This window comes from Amphimedon queenslandica, unplaced genomic scaffold (genome assembly GCF_000090795.2).
Source record: "Amphimedon queenslandica unplaced genomic scaffold, v1.1 AMPQUscaffold_13434, whole genome shotgun sequence".
Classification (NCBI taxonomy): Eukaryota; Metazoa; Porifera; class Demospongiae; order Haplosclerida; family Niphatidae; genus Amphimedon; species Amphimedon queenslandica.
This window is the reverse complement of record NW_003546330.1, coordinates 75480-97190: the sequence shown is the minus strand read 5'-3', so window position 1 is coordinate 97190 and position 21711 is coordinate 75480. Positions and strand designations below refer to the sequence as shown.

Genomic DNA, 21711 nt, shown 5'->3' with positions numbered 1-21711 from the left:
TTAACGGGACTGTGCATGGGTGTGGCTTCATTGGCGGCGATATCTATGAAATTGCAGAGGAGATGGCGACTAGGCATGAAAATCCTGGAGTAAGATTGATGGAAAACAGTGGAAGGTACAAATATATATATCTTTAAATAACCAGTACAGCTGGCTATCATCAATAGAGAACAGGAACGATATAGATCTACTTCTAACAAACAAAGCAAAGAAGAGGAAGAATTGACAAGGTTAGGATACTAGTCTCAAGTCGTCTCACTAAAATCTCAATCATATATGTAATTGACAGGGAAGGTGACAAACTGGATAAAAAAATTAGTCAGTTGGAAGAGTAAGTTTTTAGGTTTTGTTATCATTTATTATTTTACTAATAATACAATAGAGAGATTGCTCATATAAAACAAATCATTGAAGAAGAAGAGAGGTGAGATAATGGTTAGAGTAATCAGTAATGAAATCGCTGTAGATACACCAGTGCCTCTCGTGATGCTCGTAAGATGTATGGTGACATTACACCTGGTGATCAAACACATCAAGATGTGATACTGCTGTATCAGAATCATTTCAAGAGTGCTTTCCGTAACATGCCTAGAGATCTCTCTTCAGTGGATAAATTTAAAGTATGGCAGTTATGTGCTGCTATTGTGCAGGTAAAGCTGTTGATAATAAAAGCATTTGGTTCCATATATACCTGTTTGTAGGAAAGTTTTGATGCAAATAAAAGAGAGATCATTGATACAATAAAGAAGGACCTTATGGAAACACTTGAGCTTTCAAAGACAACAGAAGGTCAACTTTCTGAAGCAAAGAGAGATTTGCACCGAGCCTTTAAGATGATGATTTCAAAGATTGATCAAGCAGAGATTAAGGAGAAAGTAGATAATTCAAGTATTATCTTATGGTATTTATGTATGTGTATAGGTACTGGGAAGCCAACCTGATAGAAAACAGGAAAAGGTTTTTGATTTTGTCATGGAAGTCATTTTGAATCTTGATCCAGCTGATTATGAATCGTTTTTGAGGACAGGAGAGCTCAAGGATAGGCTGAAAGTCCTAGAGCCTCCAAAAAACAAAGCCTCTTCATCTACTTAACTCCTGATAGGACTGATTTTGCATGCATTATTAGGGCTACATAATTATAGTTATTATTTTCCTAGTTTATGGATGTACCGTATTTTGTGATATAAAATCTACTATTCATATACTTAGCACTCTGCTTGTAGTCACTACAATTCCAGGAACTGTGTATGTTTAGTTAATACTCACGATTCCAAGAAGTCATGAATGTCATGAATACTAATAACACATGTAAAAGGAGGTGGTCATTGAACTGGAGAGAGGAGCTAGAGATGGAGGAAAGAAGAATAGTTCATGAAACAAGCAGTGTTCATGGAATAAGCAGTGTTCATGAAATAAGCAGGAAAAAAGAATTGGCTAAAAAGATACTCAAGAATGCAACAATATTTGTCTGCCAATTATTTCCCTGTATTCTGTCTCCTGTTGTATTGTTTTTGACACAGGATCAACAGGATGGAGGTTTGGATGGTAGAACAGCACAAGAAGATATTAGTAAGAACAAAAAAGGAAAGAACAAATCAAAAGTGAGAATTAAACCTATTTCTACAGATGATAAAGTAAATCCTGATTTTGAAGAATCAACACTAAATGAGTGAGTGTAGATAGATCATAGTACAAAGAGTTTAAATTTAAGTAGGCCTCAAGAAGAACTAGAAGAACTAATCCAGGGGGAAGTACATGAGAAAAGAAAACAAAGGCAACCAAATGGGCAGATGTTTATAGAATATCAGTGAGTTCACTATTAAAATGCATAATAATACTCGCTGCTTTATTATATTAATTTGCAGGGTTGGCCAAAGGGTGCATGCTCAATTGGAGGAAGAAATATTAAAGTGATTAATAATTATCAGAATTTACATTAAGACTCTCTTTGTAGGCGTAAGCAACAAAAGGAAAAAGAAGAAAAGACAAAGAGGTGATTGATTATAATGACTGCAAGTACATTAAGAATGTGTGTTTAGGCTAAAGGCCGAGAAAGAGGAACAAAGGAAAAGATATGAAGAGGAACAAAGGAAAAGATATGAAGAGGAACAAAGGAAAAGATACGAGAAGTGAATAATACTAACTGATATGATCTTTATTAATAAATTGTTAAGGCGTATAGAGCTGAAAAAAGAATTAAAAGATAAAGAAGCTAAACTTAAAGAACTTAAAAGTGAAAAGGAAACGCTAAAACAAAAGTAAGTCGATAAAACATTGATTAAATTATCAACCAAATATTGTAGTTATAAAAAAAAGCTTCCTGATTATACCGACGCACTGAAGAAACTGAGAACCTTTTCTGAAGCAGAGGTACATGAGAAAAATGATAGTTTGAAAATCAGTCACTACACACACACACTATGCAACATACTACATTATACTACATCATTCATACTACGTTATACTACACCATTCATACTACATTATACTACACCATTCATACTACATTATACTACACCATTCATACTACATTATACTACACCATTCATACTACATTGGCTTATGGTTAAAGCTTCATAGTGTATGTTGGCTGGCTAATAATCAGTTTGACATTATTGAATGCATTCTAAATTATAGGATACTTACCGTCTCATTATTGAACAATTGGTAAATGATGTGGTAGAAAAGGAGCTTGAAACACTACTGACTGCACCAGTTGTAGAGAGAGAAGGTTGCAATGCAATTGTAACAAGTGGTGATAGAGACCAATATGGAGCATATGGTCTCCTTCTTAGTGCTTACAAAATACTTCACCCTTCACTGCCTGATGACAAAACTGAAGATGATAGTGATAAAAGTAAAGCTGATGAGCTTAGTGAAGATACTATTACAAAGGTACTGCAGTTTATTGACAAGGTTAATATAAAATTGATCTTGTTAGGCTTGTACAAAAGTAGCTGTCCAATTAGAAGGAGAGATGAAGGAAAAAGCAGCAACAAATGTCAAAAAATCAATAAAGCTAACTCAAGAAATGCTGTTTCTTATACCCCCATTGGTGGTTGGTTCAGAAGAAATGGGTGATAGCTACCATGAAGATCTTTGTGACACAAACAGAAAGACATGGGATGAGAAAAAAGAAGGGGATCAGTTGCTGTGGTATAGACCTGTTCTTACATATGGCAACCAGTTACACATTGCTGCTAAAGGACTAGTAGGAAATTGTACTGAGCCAATACCAGAGGAAGGTTAGTAACTACACACATTATGATGCTATCAGTTTACTCTGACAGAAAAAGAAGAAGAGATACAAACTGATACTGATACTAATGAAGGAGTATCAGTGTCTCCAGAAATAACAGTGCATGCTGATCCAGAAGAAACATCACATACAAATGATGAATCGCAAGACGATAAAGATACAAATGATGAATCACAAGACTATAATAAAGAAACAGTGATTTGAATTCTTAAACTTTAGTATATACTTCCAAAATAATTAATTTTAAATGCACACAGCAAAAATAACTATATAGTTAGTTAATGATATATTTAGTTTTAATTTCTTTGAAATGGTTTAGCAACAGATAAGAAATCGCAAAGAACATCAACCTCATCACCAGTGACCCTGTACTTTGCTTTAGCATGTATCTCAGTACCACTGAAATCAACAGTGACATCAACCAAACGTTGAGAGCGTTGAAGATCACCTATGTTAGGTATATCAATGACAAGCTCTCCAATCTTTGTGGCTGTTTCTTCTCCATCTTTATCTTTTGTGTACTGGACGCCTCTATCTAAAGTAGACAGGATATCAAACTTCATGGTTGTCATTTTCTGGTAAGCTGGAGCTATTCCTTCTATGAGATATGCTTCACTTGATTTAACAACATCACCTCGCTGACGAAACACAGAAAAGATATTGTTGCACTTGAACTGCTGTTGCTCTTCATTGTAGACTTTGTATTGATCATCATGAACCTTTGGATCAAAAGGAATTTGTAGAGCTATACCATAAGTGGCATCAATACATCTAGCAGTGATATTATCAGGACTCCTCCTCCAAATCACGGCTCCTTGAGCAATAGCTAGTTTAGGACTCTTGGGTACTATCATGTGCGAGATGGAGCCGTACTTCTTTGTGATGGCATCACAGAGGTACTGGTAGAGATACTTGCTGCCACCAAATCCACCAACAAAGTAATAAGTATCGATATCTCCATGCACCTGAGTGGTGCTATCAATCGCAATCATGACACAGCTTGCAATGTGCTCCAGGACTGGAACAAACAGCCTCTCTTCAACGACACCACTCTCAATGTAAAGACAATCACTGTCATCAACGTACTCTATTCCAGAGAATTTCTTTGCTCCTTTCTCTATCACTTCAGATCCATAGAAATCAACGATACTGCGTGGTATGATGATTCCAACCTCATCATTGTGATCAAATTTATCATACGAGTCGCCAAAGGTGACCTTTTGGAGCTCAAATTCTCTATACAGCAGCTCGTTCAGAACAATCTGTCGCTTCTCGTGATCACCAGAGCTGAGAAAATTTTCAAAATTCTCATCGTTGACAATTTCTTGAAACAATTTCGAAAATTGTTCATTGACTTTGGTCCCTCCCCAGTCGTTTCCCGACGGCACGTTAATGACCTCAAAACTCCCATCGTCTTGTTTAATTTGAGCCGTGATATCCACCGTCCCTCCTCCTATGTCAAGGACCATGTACGCTCCTTTGGGCTGAGGAAAATCCTTATTGTCTGCATTAGCGACATCAACTTCAGTGATCGTTTGACTGTAGAGTGCAGCACATTCCGGCTCAAGGGCCAGCGTCAGATGATTTGCATTGGTTTCTTGAGGGGATGGGAGGAGAGAGACACCGTACGGAGTCAATGTTGATATTCCAGGATCACTTGTTAAAAGCCCAGCCTATAAATAAATTAAAATAAAATTGTCCCTTTTCATTATTAGTTATTCATACTTACCAAGTAAGCAGCTTCTCTCATCATTCTTTTTCCTCGAGGATCCCATATAGCAGGTACGGTAATGACCCAATCAAAATCAGTTGCCTTCAAGATTGGAGAAGGTTTTGTCTTTCGGAGATGATCAAGAAAGTAATCCTTCAAGTATCGCAAAATGAAAGCAACAACTTCAACGAGATAGAACTTAGCTCCAGAAAAAGATTCTACAGGAGACTCGCGATCAATAACTTTCTATAAAAATTTAAATAATAATTAATTTTCTGCAATAGATTTAAGGTCTCACCTTTTCTCTTTTCATTAACATCTTGATTCTCTCGAAATAAACATAGCTCTCCCTATTGCGGACTTTGCTGTACACTCCGCGTGCATTATGGCCGAATGAAGCTACCTTGTAGCCGCCATCAGGCTTCTTCTCAAGCAGAATGCAATTCGTGATCCTGGTGTCCATGTTTGACAGGTCCAGGGGCAGTGTGTTCACATCTTTGCTGCCATAAGTGGTGTAGGCGAGAGAGACAGAAGTAGTGCCGAAATCTATTGCTGCAATATTTCCATTAGTTGTCCTGTAAGAGGACAGTTTCTGTGAAACGGGTTTTGCTGTCAGAAATGGCTCCTTCCCACTATCTCGACCTAGGATACAGATCTGGCGAGCTGTGATTCTGTTATTTCTAAGCATAGAAGTCATGATGGCTTTGAGCTGGAGACAAAGAACAAGCAAAAATTAAATTTTAGCTCGGACGAAGTGCATATAAAAATTCGCCGATATTAGCCACGCCTACTTCACGCAGAATTAATTATATTCACGAATTGTTATTACTACAAAATGGATTCTAGGAATTGACCCACAAATCAAAACCAGTGACACCTGCTTTTCCAAGAACTGCTATGATATTTAGTTTTCCGAGAAACTCCAAATGTTGTGGAGGAGCTGTGGTCATGAATACTATTGTGCTGTTGGGAAGGTGAGGTGTGGCTCAGAAACTACAAGATCAGAACTAGCAGGAGAGACAATGGAGTGAGTTGGTGATCTTTTCAAACTTAAAACTGACTTTGATTGTGTAGGAAAGAAAGAAAGCAAGAACAGCAAGTGCAGAGAGAGCTACAAAGGTACTTATAAGTTGCATCAGTTATATTATTATAATGATACACTGTAGGAAACTGGAAAGGTTGAAGCTACAGAAGAAGATTCTGAATGAAATAATAAATTCCAAGTAAGTTTGAGAAGTGATCTTTTCTTTAAATACAAATTTGTAATTAAAAACAATTTTAACAACAAACCACATTAAAATGGCTCCTCAACAAATTGAACATAATTTCATGTTATTAGGTCTCCTCCAAGTGCTGTACCTCAACAATTGAATGCAAATAATGAATGGCATAAAATAATAATAAAAAGAAATGAAGTATTGAAAAAAAATGGAGGCAAACTAGAGGTAAACATCATCATTGCACTGTTATGATATTAATTCTTATAATCATTTCACAGGCTACATACAGAAAATGTCTCGATATTGTGCTAAAGAGCATCAGGGAAAAGTTGCTTAGTTTCTTAAGCATGTCACCAAAAGAGGAGGAAGGACCAGCAGCTGTCACTGAGTCCAGTGACTCAAAACAGAAAGAGCAATATAAGTCATACGGTCTACTGCTCAGCTCATGTCATATTAAAAAATCAGAACTAGCAACTGATAGAATTGAATATGTAAGTCTTTTGAACAGTAATACATTGCACTAATTATCATTACATGTACATGGTTTTTGGCCGATTTTCTCCAAAAATGACTAGGAGAGAAATCTGCATTTTTATTACATTTTCTGATGCATATACATGTTCTTACGTTGTGTAGCAAGTTGGAGCTGATTCTAATAAAATTTGAATTTTTTGCAAATTTTTAAAATTGCTCAAAAAAATTGGCCCAAAGTACCTGTACTATAGCACAGGGTCTCGGGCCAAATTTCACCAAAAATTAAAATTTGAGAATTCTCCATTTTTATAATTTTATCTAATACATATATATGTTCTTATGTTGTGTAGCAAATTTGAGCAGATTCCGATGAAATTTGAATTTTTTATGAATTTTTAAAGTTGCTCAAAAATTGGGTCAAAGTCCCTGTACTATAGCACAGGGTCTCGGGCCAAATTTTGCCAAAAATGAAAAGGAGAAAATTCTTTATTTTTACAATTTTTTCTGATACATATACATGTTTTTATGTTCTGTAGCAAGTTTGAGCTGATTCTAACCAAATTTGAATTTTTTACAAATTTTTTAAGTGGCTCAAAAATCAGATCACTATCGGAGAATTCAGCCAAAGACCAAGAGCTTTAATATTCTATTATTATTTAATGATATTTTAATCTTTATTATAGGTTTTGTTACAAGTTGCAGGAAGATATCGTTTAACTGATGAAAGCAGAAACAAGTTAGGAGAGTATGTTCAGAAAGCAGTTCGCCAAACCCATACAATGTTGACACTCCTCCCACCAACAGTAATATACCTTCCCCTTCACTATAATGAAGGACTTCACGACACTAACAGAGCAACGTGGGACGAGGAAGAAGCTGAAAAAAATCCTAAACTGAGTATCACTCATTATCGTCCTGTCCTTCTCTATGGGAATCATCTTCATGTTGCTGTCAAAGGTTTAATTGGAAAAAAATTGGAATCATCAAAACGTGCTCCTCCATCTCCTCCTCCTGTCACTAAAACTCAAACTCTAAGTATCCATTCACCTTCTAATTCTGTTCTTCCTCCTGCTCCTCCTCCTCCTGCTGTTCCACCTGCTGTTCCTCTTGCTCCTCCTCCTGTCACTAAAACTCAAACTTTGAACACTCGTGCACCTCATTATTCTCTTCCACCTGCTCCTGCTCCTCCTGTCCCTCCTTCTCTTCCTGTCAATAAAACTCAAACTTTAAGCACTCGTTCACCTCGTTATCCTCACCCTCCTCCTCCTCCTCCTGCTGTTTCTGCTCCTCCTCCTCCTCCTGCTGTTTCTGCTCCTCCTCCTCCTCCTTCTACAAAACCTTCAATTCTTCATCATCATGTTGATGAACACCAGTCTCATAGTTCTCACTCTACGACAGAGCCAGCTCATAAACCAAAAGGCCAAAGAAGAAACCGCTCACCATCTTTTAATGAGCCACTCAGCCCAGATAAAAGACCAAAGGTTGATGAAAGAGTGGAGAATCCTCCCTCATTATCATCCAGGAGAGAAGTAGCTCCATCATTTCAACAGTTAGCTGCAACAGAGCAAAATAAACACAAACTGCAGCAAAACTCAGTTCCATCTCGAGCTGTACCAGATACCCAATATTCATCACAACAACCACCACCATTAGTTGCATATCTACCAGCATCACAAGGACGTAGCAGTACTCAAATGATAGAGAAAAGGGCAGGTAGCATGTCATCATCTCCTGTTCAAACTGCAAGAGCTAGCCATCAAAAACAGTCAACTTATTCTGTTAGTAGCAGCAATTCTTTCTATCCTTCTGTCCGTTCAGGAGATGCCCAAGATAGAATGAAAAGAGAAGGATACACTACAAGTGGAGTCTCTGCTCAGACCACTAGTAGAAGGCATGGATATGAATATAAACCTGAGGCTTCAAAAGGAGCGAAACCTCCCACTACTAGTGAGTCTGCTGGTATGATTCGGCCTCACAAAGAAACTAAAAATATAAATAATCTAGCTGGTAGTACTTCAAAGTATAATGAGTCCCGTCCTTCTGCAAAACAAAGATCAGGTAAACCTCATTCTCCTTCTGCAGTGACAAAAGAAAAATTAACAGGTGGTAGTCTAAAAACTGGAACAGCAGCAGCAACTTCAAGCAGTCATCGTTTGCCTCCTACTGGAGCTGGTAGACCATCATCATCATCACATAAAACCAACAAAGGGAATGGTATTCGTTCATGGAGTCCTGTACCCGTCAACAAGCAAGGGAATGGAAGAAAAGTTACACCACAAAGAACAACACCTCAAAAACCAGCAGTATTCAAAGAAATGGTTTATCCAAAACGTGAAATAACACCAACTTCAAGCAGTCATCGTTTGAAACTTAAAAGCAGGCCAGTATCAGGAAACAGAAATGCTAAAGAGAATACCAATCCTCCAGCAGCTATTACTATCAGCAAGCAAAGGAGTACTGTGGGGAACAGGTTAAATTTAGATTCAAACAGCAGGAGTAAAGTATCTGATAGAGGTAGCAGTTACACACCACCAACATATCCCAAAAAGGTCAGTCCAAGACAAACAAAGGACATAATGGCATCTCAAGCCTCAAGTATCAAAACACCAATGAGAGCAGTAGCTTCAGTAAAAGATCATTTAAAAAGTCATACCACAGGCCCATCACCAACAGATGCTAGCATTTTACCAAACAAGCCACATAAATCTAATAAAGGTCCTGTCAGATCACCAATTCATGACTATGCAACTCCAGGAGTTGGTGGCTATGGTGGCATTCCTCTACCTCAAGGTGACCGCCCACAAGGTTGCTCTAATTCTGGATCTAGAGCTAGCAAGTATAAACTGCCAGAGACACCAAGATTAAGGCCAACCAAAATAGATGCTACATTTAGACCAGGGCCCACAATAAGGAAACCAACTAATATTAACAGACCAACTAAAGAACAATCGCCAGTTGCTGTATCACCTAATCCATGTCAAACATCACCAGTATCATCAACTCAATTTATAGTACAACAAGCTAGTCAACAACAAGATGATTTACAACATAAACTAAGATCTGGTGCGACGTATGACTACCCAACAGTTAGTAGAGTAGAGCGTGAACATCTGAGACAAAAAAGAAAAAGAGATGTAGTTCTGTGTGAATCACGTGGCGGTGGAGCTGTAACAAGAGAGCAAAAACTTCAAAAGAGAAAGTAGTTGAAACAAATTTTGTAATTAATTATTTAAGCCCGTTTGATAGGACAATAATACTTAATTATCTAATAAAAATATTTAATCATCTAATTAAAATATTTAATTATGAACTGACCTGTCTGGCTATAGGAGCCAAGACCTCTCCATGTTAAAGGAAATTGTGAATTACTCAATGAAGCAATAGATCTTTTAATCCTGTTAAAGGACAACTAATTGCAAAGGATATATATGCATTGCAAAAACACCTGGTTAAAATTTGGTGGCTCATAATCATCTAAAAACCAACAGTGATCTGTAAGTGAAGAGGTAGCCATTTTGTCCTTTTCTATGTGCTTAAAATTTCCCGCCAAACTATAGTTGATAGTTAATTAGTAGTTATGAAAATAATTAACTAGCTATTAATAACTAGCAAATAATTCTGACAAAAATCCATAAATCAGATAAAAAATATAATAACAATAATAATCTGGAAAATAATTTAGCTGTAATGAAATTAATCGTTAATAAGTAAAGGCGCTTTGTCATCCTCGTTATTATTAATAGCACTGGGGTCTTCGTTGGTATCTTCATCAGGTAGACTGCCTGGAATTACTGATTCCATGTGACGAGGAGGTGGAGCCTGAGGAGATGGAGCCTGCAGTGTAATTTAAAATAGAATAAAGAGCAGCTGGGATAATTTGAAAAAAACTACACTAAATTAACATGGATTTAAATCAATAATTGTGAACTAAAAATTCCTTTTATAATAGCCTATCCGTAATCTCATGGCCCCCTGGTAATCTTTATAATAAAAACTTTTTTAAATATAAAAATCCTCTTACCTCCTCCCTGACTCCATACAGTGAGGATGAAGTGTCCCCACGTCCAATAGCTCTCCTTATTCTCATGATCCTGGTCCTGTCCCCCGTAGGGTCACTCACATTCTGACGTCTGAACAGGTTGACACGAGCTCTTGCTACTGAGATCCTTCGGTGGACGTCAATGTACAAATCAGTTTCATCGACAATCTCTTCACCGATCAGTTCTTCAATGACGTCTTCTAGTGTTATGATACCAACCAGCTCAGACTATAAATGAAAAGGTGCAGTATATTTGTAATCTAATGGAGGATATTTTCAAAACAGAAGCCCCCAGGTTGCTACATTCTCTATCTTTAATTTGTACACACAAGTCTTCTATTAGGATTCTCCTATACTTTATATAGGATTATATTTACTTAATGTATGTAGCCTCAAAGCTTATAATTGAGACAGGAACTGACAGGTATATAGGATAAATTATGATACATGTATAAATGCATGTACAATGTATGTTTATCAATTTGAAATTGAAAGTGGCATACATGAAATGAATATACTTACATCTGGTTCTTCTTCATTGTACACTAAATAAAGATGACCTATTCAACAAATAAACAGAAAATAAAATGCAACAAACCAAAACATATTCCACTAACTCCTTCCTGTCTGAAACTGGTTGAGTATATCATAAAGGGGTGTGGTCGTTGAGCAAGAAGGAGGAGGAGTCATAGCACCAATTACCTTATTAATTATTATTAATATTTATTAATTAATTATTTATTCATTACTTCTTTAATTGGTACGTTATCATCAGGATCAAGTATAATGAGTTTCTTTACTAATATCAAACCGACAATGTCAGTACGACCATCTTTATAAATCGGGATCCTGGAATGACCAGTTGCTATTATCTGAAGAGAGCTGACTATAAATATTATAAACATTTGATCTAGTTAACCTTTTCCATGTTAGCTTGTCCAATCTTGTCATCAACATGTAACATGAATACTGATTCAAGTGGCGTCATGGCGTCTTTGACAGTTTTATCTCTCATATCAAGAGCACCCTAAAAGGAGATTTGGGGCGTGGTCAATTAGTGGGTGTGGCTAACCTTAACGATGAGTATTTCATCGTGTGATAAAGGTTCTTCGTTCTCTTTGCTGTCAGTTTCTTCAGACGAGCCGTGCATCTGAACCAGTTCTTTCAATTCTAAAATGTATTCATGAAAACTGTGTTATTTATTTTCATACAAACCGGCTCTCCTGAAGAATGTGCTATGGTCTTTTCCTAGTATCAGATCAAGTACTTTTGAAATTGGAAATGCAAGAATGAAGAATGCGGCCATCAGAAAGTAGACCAAACTATAGAGAAAGAAAAAAATTAAAATTATTTTATTTTATTTTATTTTATTTTATTTATTTCTTACGGAGCACAATAGTATCCAATGGCTAGTCCAAAACGTGTACAAAGAGCTTGAGGTACAATTCTAAATAATGAGCACTTGAATATAAGCAGCTGGACTCTTTCTCTCTCCTCCTCTCCCTCTCTCTCTCTCAATTATATCCAAGCCATATTTAGCAAAATGGAAACCCTCCTCTCCCTCTTCCTTACTCTCCAAAGACTAGTACAGCAGTCACTGATATTAAAATGGCCACTATTTCATTCGTGATCTTGTCCAGGAAGATTGGCATGGACTCCACTGCAATGGCGTTAGCTAACAGGAGTGTCACCAGGAGGAGGTGGTGCTTCTTTACTATACGGATAATGCGACTGGCATATTTCTTTTCCCGGGGTTTCCCGCCTCTTTTCAATACCTCCAGACTCATGATGTCCAGGGACAGTAGGCCCATTGTTAATCCTGACATTAACCCTAAGAATGAGGACCAGTTTGAATATATATGGAAACGAAAAGTACATAATAAAACAATGTCTAAATAATACTGCTTTAAGGCAAACCAATCACACTATCTAAGTATTACAGTGTTATCTCTTACCAGCAAACAGGACCAGAATGATGTAGACGATTAGGTATACCCAAAATAGAGCATCAGTCGGCTTTATTGAGCCCTCACTCTCCCCGCCAAGATGATAGAGGGTCCCATTGCAGCTAATCTCTCCCTCAGTTTCAGTAAAATGACACAGAATTCCTTCAGCCATTCCCTGCTAGCTAATTATTTTGTTGGGCAAGGTCAGTAGGCGTGGCTAGAACAAACCACACCCATCTAGTTTAAATTAACTAGGCCTATAATTGTAATAATAACTAGCAGAATCAATGGCTGTCATCAGGCTTGGACTGATAGGGTGTGGATATATATGTAAAACTCACCTCAAAGCATTGAAGAAGCTCAATGATCCTTCCATTGAAGTAACAGCACTGGTGGATATTAATAAAGAAGCAGCTGAATCTACCAAGCAATTGTTACCAGCACCTCAAAACTGTCAAGTAAGTTATAAAAGGAGCATGTTGTTGAGGTCCTCCCCTTTCTATTTAGGTGTATGGTAGTGTAGAGGAAGCAGGAGATGATAGTTATGATGCAGCTGTTATAATGGTACCCCATCATCTTCATGTTGAAATAGCTAGAGAGGTTTTATCAAAAGGGAAGCATGTCTTATTAGAGAAGCCATTAGCTATCAGTATTGAAGGATGCAGGGAGCTATTAGCACTAGCACAAAGCACTAATAGGGTATTTATGGTAGCGGAGAGTGCTGTCCACTGGCCTGAAGTATGCAAAGTTTTGCATACAATATCACGTACATTAAATTTCTTCTTTGCCATTATATAAAAGGTAGTCCAAGCTATAAAACTGATCAAGGAAGGAGTGATTGGAGAGCCTTATTATGCTCAAGGAAATTGCTTTGAATCAATTGGAATGTAAGGTCCAGTGTATCAATACTTCTATTATTGTCATCAATTGTAGAGATGACTTTGATTTCTGTGAAGTACCTGATTGGATTTATGATCCAGAGAAGAATGGAGGAGGTGCAGTGATGGCTGGTGGAGTTCACTGGATACGTCCACTGAGATTAATGTATTATGAACTGGTATATCTTGTGTATCTATGTCAGTATTTAAAGGTTGGGTGATATGGATAAAGTGGCTGCAATGACAATGGATGCTTGGAAGACAATGAGAGCTGAGACTCTTGCACATGCTCTTGTAAAGTTTAAGAATGGAAAGCAAGGTGTCCTCCATTTTCATTATAGCGACATCCCAATGGAAAAGATCCCTTTCTTTCAAATATTTGGACCAAAAGTTAGCAATGTTACTAAATTATAACTGTATCAATTTATATAGGGAGAGATTACAATTCATGGTGTGTTTGATGGTGGCATTACAGTGCATACTAAGGATAAAGTCACTACTGATAATTGTGGAGGATATATGAGTGCATTCAAGCCTCAGATGGCCTCTTTCTTTGCAGCAGTAAAGAAAGGAGAGAAATTAGCAGATTCTCATCCAGGCAGTGTTTCTGAAGCAATGAAAGATGTTCTTGTTGCTCTAGCAATTTACAGATCAGCTGAGAAAGGAGCATGGGAGAATGTTGATGTTTAAAAAGACATAGTAAAAAAATTGCAAAAAAAGATATTAAAAAAAAGAAAAAAATCAAAAACTGCAGCATAGTTTTACTCGGTAGTCTTGACCGGATTCGAACCCCTGACCCATCCGTGCAATCCACACCAGCCTCTCCACTGCACCACCACGACCCTGCTGCATCATCAATGCTGGTTGTTGTATTTATACTCGGTTTCTATAATATAAATCAGTGTATTATTAATACTGCACTGGGGCTACGCCCCAGTATATATATAAGGGGCGACGCCCCTATTACCGGAGCTCTAGCACTGCATACTGTGTCCGGTTACCGGAGCTCTAGACACTTCCTTTCTCTTTAGGTGTATGGTAGTGTGGAGGAAGCAGGAGATGATAGTTACGATGCAGCTGTTATAATGGTACCACATCATCTTCACGTTGAAATAGCTAGAGAGGTTTTATCAAAAGGGAAGCATGTCTTATTAGAGAAGCCATTAGCTATCAGTATTGAAGGATGCAGGGAGCTATTAGCACTAGCACAAAGCACTGATAGAGTATTTATGGCAGCAGAAAATTCTCCTCATTGGCCTGAAGTATGTCATGAAAATGCTATATATAAGTAATTAAATTTTATTTTTACTGCCTTTAGGTTGTTCGTGCAATACAGCTAATAAAAGAGGGAGTGATAGGAGAGCCTTATTATGCACAAGCTAATTATTGGGAGGCTATAGCAAAGTATGTATTGTTGTTTTATGAAACTTAAAAATCCTAACTTTATAGGGAGGATTATGATGTTGGTGCTGTACCAAGCTGGGTCTACGATCCTAAAAAAGTAGGAGGAGGTGTCCTAATGGCTGGGGCAGTGCATTGGATAAGGCCAATACGAATGATGTTAGTAAAAATGAAGATATACTTGACTGTTATAGTTCTTATAATAATTAATGTAGTTTAGGAGAAATTGATAAGTTGGTTGGTATGACTGTCAATGCGTGGGATAGGATGAAAGGAGAGAGTCTTGCTCATGCTCTTGTTCAGTGTAAAAATGGAAAGAAAGGAGTTCTTCATTTTCATTACAATGATGTGCCAAAAGAAGAAATACCTTTCTTTCAGATATTTGGACCAAAAGTATAAAGAATGAAATTGTATGTGACTATAATTTTACAATATTCTCTTTATAGGGAGAGATTACAATTCATGGCAAGTTTGAAGGTGGCATTACAGTACATACAAAAGATAAAGTCACTACTGATAATTGTGGAGGATATTGGGGCTCTTTCAAGCCTCAAATGGCATCATTTATATCAGCGTTAAAGAAAGAAGAGAAGATAACGGAGGCTCATACTGGAAGTGTTTCTGAAGCAGTGAAAGATGTACTTGTTTCTTTAGCAATTTACAGATCAGTTGAAGAAGAAAAATGGGAGAATGTTGATGTATTTTAAACATTTTTTATTCTTGGCTTTTTGCATTTTTGGGTGGGGCTCATTTTAATAACTTTAATAACTGCATGTGGTAACGCCCATAAACATGGCCGTCAGAGTTGCTCTTGTTGGCTGTGGACGGATTTCACGCGTTCATCTGAACTCTCTGCTGGCACTGAGGGACCCGTCACTGGTCATATCAACAGCAGTGGATCCTAATGTAGCTGCAGCTCAACAAACAAGACAGCTCTTGCCTGCCCCTCAAGAATGTAAGGTATTGACTGAATTAACTTGAATTTGAGCTGATTTCAATCAAGATTGAATTTTTTTACAAATTTTTAAAGTTGTTTCAAAATTGGGCCAAAATCCCTGTACTATAGTACATGCTCTCAGGCCAAATTTTGCCAAAAATAAAAAAGAGAATTCTCCATTTTTATAAATTTTTCTGATGCATATACATGTTCTTATGCTGTGTAGCAAGTTTGAGTTGATTCCGATCAAAATTGGATTTTTTATGAATTTTTAAAGTTGCTCCAAAATTGGGCCAAGGCTCCTGTACAGTATTCAGCCATTTTACCACTTGTTCTTTCTCTCCCTCCATTAGGTGTATGGTAGTGTAGAGGAAGCAGGAGATGATAGTTATGATGCAGCTGTTATAATGGTACCACATCATCTTCACGTTGAAATAGCTAGAGAGGTTTTATCAAAAGGGAAGCATGTCTTATTAGAGAAGCCATTAGCTACCAGTATTGAAGGATGCAGGGAGCTCTTAGCACTAGTACAAAGCACTGATAGAGTTTTTATGGTAGCGGAGAACTCACCTCACTGGCCTGAAGTAAAGAATAAAACATAATCTTCTCTTTATTGATTTGATTTGGATATTTTCAGGTTGCTCATGCAGTGAATTTGATTAAAGAGGAAGTGATAGGAGATCCTTATTATGCTCAGGCTAATTATTGGGAGGCTGTTGGACAGTAAGTGACACTTCTCTTCTCTTCTCATTTGATGTTTCTTGTAGCTCTGATTTCAATAATGGAGACGTTGCTGAATGGAGATTTGATCCTTCTCAAGTTGGTGGAGGTGTGGTCATGGATGGAGCTATTCACTGGATGAGACCTTTAAGACTGTTGTAAGTCTGAATTTTTAAATGGCCGTAACTTTAGAAAATTTTGTTGGAATCAGCTCAAACTTTCTACACAGCTTAAAGACATCAATATGTATCAAAAAATGTAGTAAAAATTGGGGGTGATTTTGGAGCCATTTTTTGGAAAAAACCATGGGCTATAGCCTTGGGTATTTTTCAGATTTTGGCTCGTTTTTTAGAATGGCCGTAACTTGAAAAATTGAAGTCGGAATCGACTCAAACTTTCTACACAGCATAAGTACATCAATATGTATCAGAAAATGTAATAAAAATGTGGGGTGATTTCGGAGCCATTTTTCGGAAAAAACCATGGGCTATAGCCTTGGATAATGCATAAATGAAAAGATGTTTCTTATTATTAATAACTAATTATTAGTTTAGGTGACATTAGTAAGGTTGTCAGTACGATGGCGTATCCATGGGAGTCAGTCAAAGGAGAGTCCTTGGCTGATGCTCTCATTCAGTTTAAAAACGGAAGAACTGGTCTCCTTCACTGCCACACTAACATCATTCCAATGGAAAAGATCCCGTTCTTTCAAATATTTGGAACCAAAGTGAGAAATGACTTTTAAACTGAGCTATTGTATGCATTGAGATTGCAATTACTAGCTATCAGTGACATTAATTTGCTACTGCAGCTTGTTAAAGCAGGTGACTCTACACAGATATTCATAATTATGAATTTATGAACTAAATTCATTTGCTGTCTTTTGTAATAAGTGGGTGGTTAGGAGAGGTCAATCTTATAGTGTTCTCACTATTCCATCACGCCTTTTCATGTTTCCTGTAATGCTTCATCAAATTTTGACACATTCCTTTAACAGCTTTTAGAGTAGTTAATTATTTTAATTATCTCATGACTTTTAAAATAGGGAGAGATTACAATCCATGGTAGTTTTGATGGCGGGCTGTCAGTACATACAGCTGGTAGGACAGTCTCGGTTAATCCTGGAGGATACTTTGGTGCTTTCAAGCCTCAGATGGCGTCCTTTGTCTCAGCGATAAAGAAAGGGAAGAGGATCAGTCCATCTGACTCTGGGAGCGTCTTGGAAGCTTTTAAAGATGTTTTAGTGGCAAATGCAATTTATAGATCAGCTAAGAGTGGAGCCTGGGAAGCAGTGGACAACAATGATACTGTATGAGATTGACATTTTATATTGTCTGTGATAATTATTTACTATTTTATTTACAAATTACAATTGAAAGCTTACTGCAGTAGTAGCTTCACTGATGCTGTGACATGTGATGATGAATTAATTTAATTTGCTTGAGCGGCGGAAGTCACGTGACTGACCTTTTGTGTGCAATCTGATTGGTCAGATGAAGTGGTGCCACGAGTGGTGCGCGATCATATTGCAATTTAATGCTACTCTGCTGCTGGAGGCTGCAATCATCATCACTGACTTTGCTGCAGCTGAGAGAGACTGATAGAGAACCTTACTAATCCCATCTACCAAATACTTTCAACTAACACACAAAAATGTCTTCGAAATTTTACGTCGAGAGCGAGAAGGTCCAATACAATGAGACAAAGCAGACCATACTCTCAACTTATGAGTACCAGTCTTCCCACGTGGAGACCGATGGAGAGAGATTCCGTGTAAAACCAGTCAATACTAGTCTTACCTTTCGTACCAGTGCTCGAGTCCCTAGGGTTGGGGTCATGCTTGTTGGCTGGGGAGGGAATAATGGGTCCACAATCACTGCTTCTGTCCTTGCCAACAAGCTTGGCATCTCATGGAGGACTAAAGATGGTGTGAAGGTAAGTATACCATATACTGCTCTGTTGCATTGTGTTGTTACTGCATCATGAAGAGAGCATTCTTCTTTCAGACTGTTAATTATCTGAACATTCTTCCTTTATACTTTTAAATAAACTGTTACTATTTGATTGTTCACACATGACTTCTCTCATTAATCCACAGACTGCTAATTATTTCGGTTCCATAACTCAGTCCTCAACCACTAGTCTGGGGATAGGTCCAGATGGTAAAGATGTCTACGTTCCTTTGAAGGACCTCCTTCCAATGCTCTCACCCAATGACATGGAGTTTGATGGTAAGCAACAGCTCACCTACGACATTCCATTCAACACTATAATGATGTAATTCCCTAATTAAGATCATATGATCATTAGTCATTATGTATGTTTTGTTTATAAGCTATTCCCAGTGTTGTTTTGATGTGGTTTGACCCTCACATGATTTGCACACTCATTCTAACCATCCCCACTATGTATTAAATCATAATAAAGTCTTCCTTTCTCTCTCTCTCCTCTCTCTCTCCTTTTAGGTTGGGATATTTCTTCAGTCAATATAGCTGATGCTTGTTCCAGAGCTAAAGTAAGCCATTGAACTGCTGGTCTCATCACTCCAGCACCTCATGAATCATTTTAGTAGCCCACAAAATATTTGACCTCAGCCACCACTGCAAAGTTAACATACAATAATGACGTAATCTGCCAATACAAGACAATACACTCCTCATGTATATAGTTAGCCAGTGTGTGTCTACCTGTTATTCTAATCCCAGTGGTGTGTTTTTATAAGATATTCAAAGTGCCTAGCTGTAGATGACCTTAAAATTATAACTGGTTTGATAGACTGGTAATGTTACCTCTATGATGCCACATATCTAGTTACAGTTTAACACTGCATGCTTGTCACATGATTCACTATACTATAGGGTTGCTTCCTGGCCAGTAATGTCATAATATTAGTACACACTGCCAATCATATATTGTATTCTGTTTGTTGCTTTTAAAGGTCCTGGATATCAGCATTCAAGATCAGCTGAGACCTTATCTCGAGAAGTTAAAGCCACGCCCATCCATCTACTGCCCTGACTTCATTGCAGCCAATCAGGTATAGAGACAGTCCTTTTGCTTTATATTATATATACATGTTCATTCTTTCAATAATCAAATGTTTCTTTATCCTCAGAGCGATCGTGCTGACAATGTCTTGTCTGGTACGAAATGGGAGATGGTGACCAAGATAAGGGAAGACATTAAGGATTTCAAACAAAAGAAGAACCTTGACAAAGTAATGATAATAATAATAATAATGACACTAAATATTATTTTATTATTGATAGGTCATCATCTTGTGGACGGCTAACACCGAAAGGTTCTGTGATGTTGCAGCTGGTCTTAATGATACTGCGGACAACCTTCTGGAGAGCATAAAGAGGAATGAGGCTGAGGTCTCATCATCAACACTCTTTGCTGTTGCTAGCATTTTAGAAGGAGTGAGTCTCCTAGTAGATGATAATAATGATTACTATCATTAATATACCTGTTATTATGTAGTGGAATATGATTATAAACTTGTAATTTATATTCTTGTTACTCCCTTTCCTTTCTCTCTCCCTCTTCCAGTGTACATATATCAATGGTTCTCCTCAGAATACTTTTGTTCCAGGCTGTGTTGAGCTGGCAGAGAGACATGGGGTCTTTCTTGGTGGAGATGACTTCAAGAGCGGACAGACAAAGATAAAATCAGTTCTGGTTGACTTCCTCGTGTCTGCTGGTCTGAAAGTATGCAAGAAATGATTTCTCTTTAGAAATAATCATAAATATTAATTCTTTATTTAGCCAACGTCTATTGTCAGTTACAATCACCTTGGTAACAATGACGGGAAGAACCTTTCAGCCCCAAAGCAGTTCAGAAGCAAAGAGATATCAAAGAGCAACGTCGTGGATGACATGGTGGAATCAAACGATGTACTTTACTCACCAAATGAGAAACCAGATCACACTGTAAGGGAGAGAGAGGGGGGAGGAGAGAGAGAAAGGAAAAATGGATGAAGAGAGAGGGAGGAAGAGTAGATGAGAAAGCATTAAAATGTGTCCCAAAAAGTTGACCTCTCACTGCATTAGGTTGTCATCAAGTATGTTCCTTATGTTGCTGACTCCAAGAGAGCAATGGACGAGTATACCTCTGAGATATTCATGGGAGGACATAACACAATCGTCCTTCACAACACTTGTGAGGACTCCCTCCTAGCAGCACCACTCATCATTGATCTCGTTATCATTGCTGAGCTTTGTGAAAGGATTCAAGTAAGACAATGACAATATCAATTATTTTTATTATTATTCAATGGCTATACTTCTTTATGAAGGTTAGATCATCATCATTACAATATTCTTTTCATAGGTTAAGACTATTGATGGGGATTACGAGCAGTTCCATTCGGTCCTTTCTATTCTCTCGTATCTATTAAAGGCTCCAATGGTACCTCCTGGCACACCTGTCGTCAATGCATTATTCCGCCAAAGAGCTTGCATTGAGAACATATTCAGGTGAGCAAGAAGTCATTGTTAGATGTAGAAATAAATTTGGGAAATAAATATTAAAAGCTAGAAATGAAAGAGTTTGAGACCTAGACCAATTATATGGGAGACCAAAGCCTCTTAAACTCCCTCAGTGATAATCAATGATAATGATAATAATGATGTTCTTTTTTGTTTCCTCCAGAGCCTGTGTGGGACTCCCTCCTCTAAATCACATGCTTTTAGAGCACAAGATTCCTTCCCTGATGACCCAGTTCTCCTCTACCCCTGCTCCAGTTGAGTCCAGTGCCATCAACCAGAAGCAGCGTCCAGTGCAGCCCGTCGTACAGACCAATGGTCAGGTCAATGGACACACCCTCAACGGTTTCGCTCATTAGTCCTAGCTCATTATTGGCCTTAAATCAATTATTATCTTTAAAATAACTCAGAAATTTTAATTATTGCTGATGGTTCTTACTATTATTATTATTATTATTATTATTAGTGTAATCTATTATTATGTGATGATAACACCATAGGGAGCTTCCCTTAATGTGCTCATTGCTAATGCTGATTTCTTTTATGATCATAAATTATATTATTGATTAGTTCTGTACAAATAATGATTATTTTTAGATGAAAAGTTAACACATTAACTTAATTTAGTGGGTGGGATT

General features: G+C 37.5%; 8 protein-coding genes across 11 annotated transcripts; 6 read left to right on the top strand and 2 right to left on the bottom strand.

Annotated features, from left to right (window-relative positions):
- The first annotated feature begins 19 nt into the window (after nt 1-19).
- Nucleotides 20-1189, top strand: LOC109581551 (uncharacterized). Its single transcript, XM_019995764.1, has 7 exons — nt 20-115; nt 168-230; nt 290-331; nt 383-424; nt 467-650; nt 702-875; nt 922-1189. Exons 1-7 carry the CDS (start codon nt 63-65, stop codon nt 1090-1092), a joined length of 729 nt encoding a protein of 242 aa, XP_019851323.1. The 5' UTR covers nt 20-62; the 3' UTR covers nt 1093-1189.
- Nucleotides 1190-1256: 67 nt separating this feature from the next.
- Nucleotides 1257-3488, top strand: LOC105312549 (FK506-binding protein 5-like). 3 transcript variants are annotated; one of them, XM_019995755.1, is made up of 11 exons: nt 1257-1563; nt 1627-1669; nt 1715-1807; nt 1866-1910; nt 1955-1993; nt 2040-2129; nt 2175-2258; nt 2304-2370; nt 2638-2895; nt 2942-3245; nt 3291-3488. In XM_019995755.1, the coding sequence occupies exons 1-11, from the start codon at nt 1281-1283 to the stop codon at nt 3461-3463; spliced, it is 1479 nt and encodes a 492-aa protein (XP_019851314.1). In that variant the 5' UTR covers nt 1257-1280; the 3' UTR covers nt 3464-3488. The 3 variants fall into 3 exon arrangements, with proteins under 3 accessions (XP_019851314.1, XP_019851313.1, XP_019851312.1); XM_019995754.1 differs by having other exon boundaries at nt 1257-1569; XM_019995753.1 differs by having other exon boundaries at nt 1257-1669.
- Nucleotides 3489-3555: 67 nt separating this feature from the next.
- LOC105312548 (heat shock 70 kDa protein 12A-like) lies at nt 3556-5684 on the bottom strand. The gene is made up of 3 exons (XM_011405285.2): nt 5269-5684; nt 4989-5216; nt 3556-4932 (listed from the first exon to the last, which is right to left on the bottom strand). Exons 1-3 carry the CDS (start codon nt 5665-5667, stop codon nt 3556-3558), a joined length of 2004 nt encoding a protein of 667 aa, XP_011403587.1. The 5' UTR covers nt 5668-5684.
- Nucleotides 5685-5896: 212 nt separating this feature from the next.
- On the top strand, nt 5897-9867 carry LOC109581538 (transcription factor SFL2-like). The gene is made up of 7 exons (XM_019995737.1): nt 5897-5997; nt 6045-6089; nt 6137-6193; nt 6310-6415; nt 6469-6681; nt 7348-7926; nt 7957-9867. Exons 1-7 carry the CDS (start codon nt 5897-5899, stop codon nt 9865-9867), a joined length of 3012 nt encoding a protein of 1003 aa, XP_019851296.1.
- Nucleotides 9868-10277: 410 nt separating this feature from the next.
- On the bottom strand, nt 10278-12885 carry LOC100636241 (DUF21 domain-containing protein At4g14230-like). Its single transcript, XM_019995749.1, has 11 exons — nt 12659-12885; nt 12276-12534; nt 12091-12150; nt 11919-12025; nt 11776-11873; nt 11623-11730; nt 11453-11575; nt 11321-11405; nt 11226-11263; nt 10686-10931; nt 10278-10498 (listed from the first exon to the last, which is right to left on the bottom strand). Exons 1-11 carry the CDS (start codon nt 12819-12821, stop codon nt 10358-10360), a joined length of 1428 nt encoding a protein of 475 aa, XP_019851308.1. The 5' UTR covers nt 12822-12885; the 3' UTR covers nt 10278-10357.
- An 18-nt stretch (nt 12886-12903) lies between these two features.
- LOC109581546 (uncharacterized oxidoreductase ORF334-like) lies at nt 12904-15674 on the top strand. 2 transcript variants are annotated; one of them, XM_019995751.1, is made up of 6 exons: nt 12904-13107; nt 13157-13387; nt 13451-13536; nt 13583-13693; nt 13740-13917; nt 15375-15674. In XM_019995751.1, exons 1-6 carry the CDS (start codon nt 12937-12939, stop codon nt 15633-15635), a joined length of 1038 nt encoding a protein of 345 aa, XP_019851310.1. In that variant the 5' UTR covers nt 12904-12936; the 3' UTR covers nt 15636-15674. The 2 variants fall into 2 exon arrangements, with proteins under 2 accessions (XP_019851310.1, XP_019851311.1); XM_019995752.1 differs by lacking the exon at nt 15375-15674 and adding an exon at nt 13960-14223 and having other exon boundaries at nt 12905-13107.
- Nucleotides 15675-15678: 4 nt separating this feature from the next.
- On the top strand, nt 15679-18015 carry LOC105312547 (glucose--fructose oxidoreductase-like). The gene is made up of 6 exons (XM_011405283.2): nt 15679-15888; nt 16219-16449; nt 16503-16588; nt 16633-16743; nt 17135-17312; nt 17631-18015. The coding sequence occupies exons 1-6, from the start codon at nt 15721-15723 to the stop codon at nt 17898-17900; spliced, it is 1044 nt and encodes a 347-aa protein (XP_011403585.2). The 5' UTR covers nt 15679-15720; the 3' UTR covers nt 17901-18015.
- A 93-nt stretch (nt 18016-18108) lies between these two features.
- Nucleotides 18109-21690, top strand: LOC100636114 (inositol-3-phosphate synthase 1-A-like). Its single transcript, XM_011405263.2, has 11 exons — nt 18109-18520; nt 18684-18816; nt 19051-19100; nt 19524-19622; nt 19701-19802; nt 19855-20007; nt 20138-20296; nt 20354-20518; nt 20639-20821; nt 20919-21064; nt 21240-21690. The coding sequence occupies exons 1-11, from the start codon at nt 18239-18241 to the stop codon at nt 21430-21432; spliced, it is 1665 nt and encodes a 554-aa protein (XP_011403565.1). The 5' UTR covers nt 18109-18238; the 3' UTR covers nt 21433-21690.
- The last annotated feature ends 21 nt before the right edge of the window (nt 21691-21711 follow it).

Excerpts from the sequence above, each read along its gene's own strand:
- LOC109581551 (XM_019995764.1), top strand. The coding sequence starts at position 63 with ATGGCGACTAGGCATGAAAATCCTGGAGTAAGATTGATGGAAAACAGT. Across the intron at positions 116-167 it reads TTGATGGAAAACAGTGGAAG|AGAACAGGAACGATATAGAT; the intron begins GTACAAATATAT and ends TATCATCAATAG. Across the intron at positions 231-289 it reads GAAGAGGAAGAATTGACAAG|GGAAGGTGACAAACTGGATA; the intron begins GTTAGGATACTA and ends TGTAATTGACAG.
- LOC105312549 (XM_019995753.1), top strand. The coding sequence starts at position 1,281 with ATGAATGTCATGAATACTAATAACACATGTAAAAGGAGGTGGTCATTG. Across the intron at positions 1,994-2,039 it reads AAAGAAGAAAAGACAAAGAG|GCTAAAGGCCGAGAAAGAGG; the intron begins GTGATTGATTAT and ends ATGTGTGTTTAG. Across the intron at positions 3,246-3,290 it reads TGAGCCAATACCAGAGGAAG|AAAAAGAAGAAGAGATACAA; the intron begins GTTAGTAACTAC and ends TTACTCTGACAG.
- LOC105312548 (XM_011405285.2), bottom strand. The coding sequence starts at position 5,667 with ATGACTTCTATGCTTAGAAATAACAGAATCACAGCTCGCCAGATCTGT. Across the intron at positions 5,217-5,268 it reads TGTTAATGAAAAGAGAAAAG|AAAGTTATTGATCGCGAGTC; the intron begins GTGAGACCTTAA and ends AAATTTTTATAG. Across the intron at positions 4,933-4,988 it reads TGAGAGAAGCTGCTTACTTG|GCTGGGCTTTTAACAAGTGA; the intron begins GTAAGTATGAAT and ends ATTTATTTATAG.
- LOC109581538 (XM_019995737.1), top strand. The coding sequence starts at position 5,897 with ATGTTGTGGAGGAGCTGTGGTCATGAATACTATTGTGCTGTTGGGAAG. Across the intron at positions 5,998-6,044 it reads CTAGCAGGAGAGACAATGGA|GAAAGAAAGAAAGCAAGAAC; the intron begins GTGAGTTGGTGA and ends TTGATTGTGTAG. Across the intron at positions 6,090-6,136 it reads GTGCAGAGAGAGCTACAAAG|GAAACTGGAAAGGTTGAAGC; the intron begins GTACTTATAAGT and ends GATACACTGTAG.
- LOC100636241 (XM_019995749.1), bottom strand. The coding sequence starts at position 12,821 with ATGGCTGAAGGAATTCTGTGTCATTTTACTGAAACTGAGGGAGAGATT. Across the intron at positions 12,026-12,090 it reads ATTGGATACTATTGTGCTCC|TTTGGTCTACTTTCTGATGG; the intron begins GTAAGAAATAAA and ends CTTTCTCTATAG. Across the intron at positions 11,264-11,320 it reads CCAGTTTCAGACAGGAAGGA|GTCATCTTTATTTAGTGTAC; the intron begins GTTAGTGGAATA and ends TTTGTTGAATAG.
- LOC109581546 (XM_019995751.1), top strand. The coding sequence starts at position 12,937 with ATGGCTGTCATCAGGCTTGGACTGATAGGGTGTGGATATATATGTAAA. Across the intron at positions 13,388-13,450 it reads GTGCTGTCCACTGGCCTGAA|GTAGTCCAAGCTATAAAACT; the intron begins GTATGCAAAGTT and ends ATTATATAAAAG. Across the intron at positions 13,918-15,374 it reads TTCAAATATTTGGACCAAAA|GGAGAGATTACAATTCATGG; the intron begins GTTAGCAATGTT and ends TTCTCTTTATAG.
- LOC105312547 (XM_011405283.2), top strand. The coding sequence starts at position 15,721 with ATGGCCGTCAGAGTTGCTCTTGTTGGCTGTGGACGGATTTCACGCGTT. Across the intron at positions 15,889-16,218 it reads CTGCCCCTCAAGAATGTAAG|GTGTATGGTAGTGTAGAGGA; the intron begins GTATTGACTGAA and ends TCCCTCCATTAG. Across the intron at positions 17,313-17,630 it reads TTCAAATATTTGGAACCAAA|GGAGAGATTACAATCCATGG; the intron begins GTGAGAAATGAC and ends CTTTTAAAATAG.
- LOC100636114 (XM_011405263.2), top strand. The coding sequence starts at position 18,239 with ATGTCTTCGAAATTTTACGTCGAGAGCGAGAAGGTCCAATACAATGAG. Across the intron at positions 18,817-19,050 it reads CAATGACATGGAGTTTGATG|GTTGGGATATTTCTTCAGTC; the intron begins GTAAGCAACAGC and ends CTCTCCTTTTAG. Across the intron at positions 19,803-19,854 it reads AAAAGAAGAACCTTGACAAA|GTCATCATCTTGTGGACGGC; the intron begins GTAATGATAATA and ends TATTATTGATAG.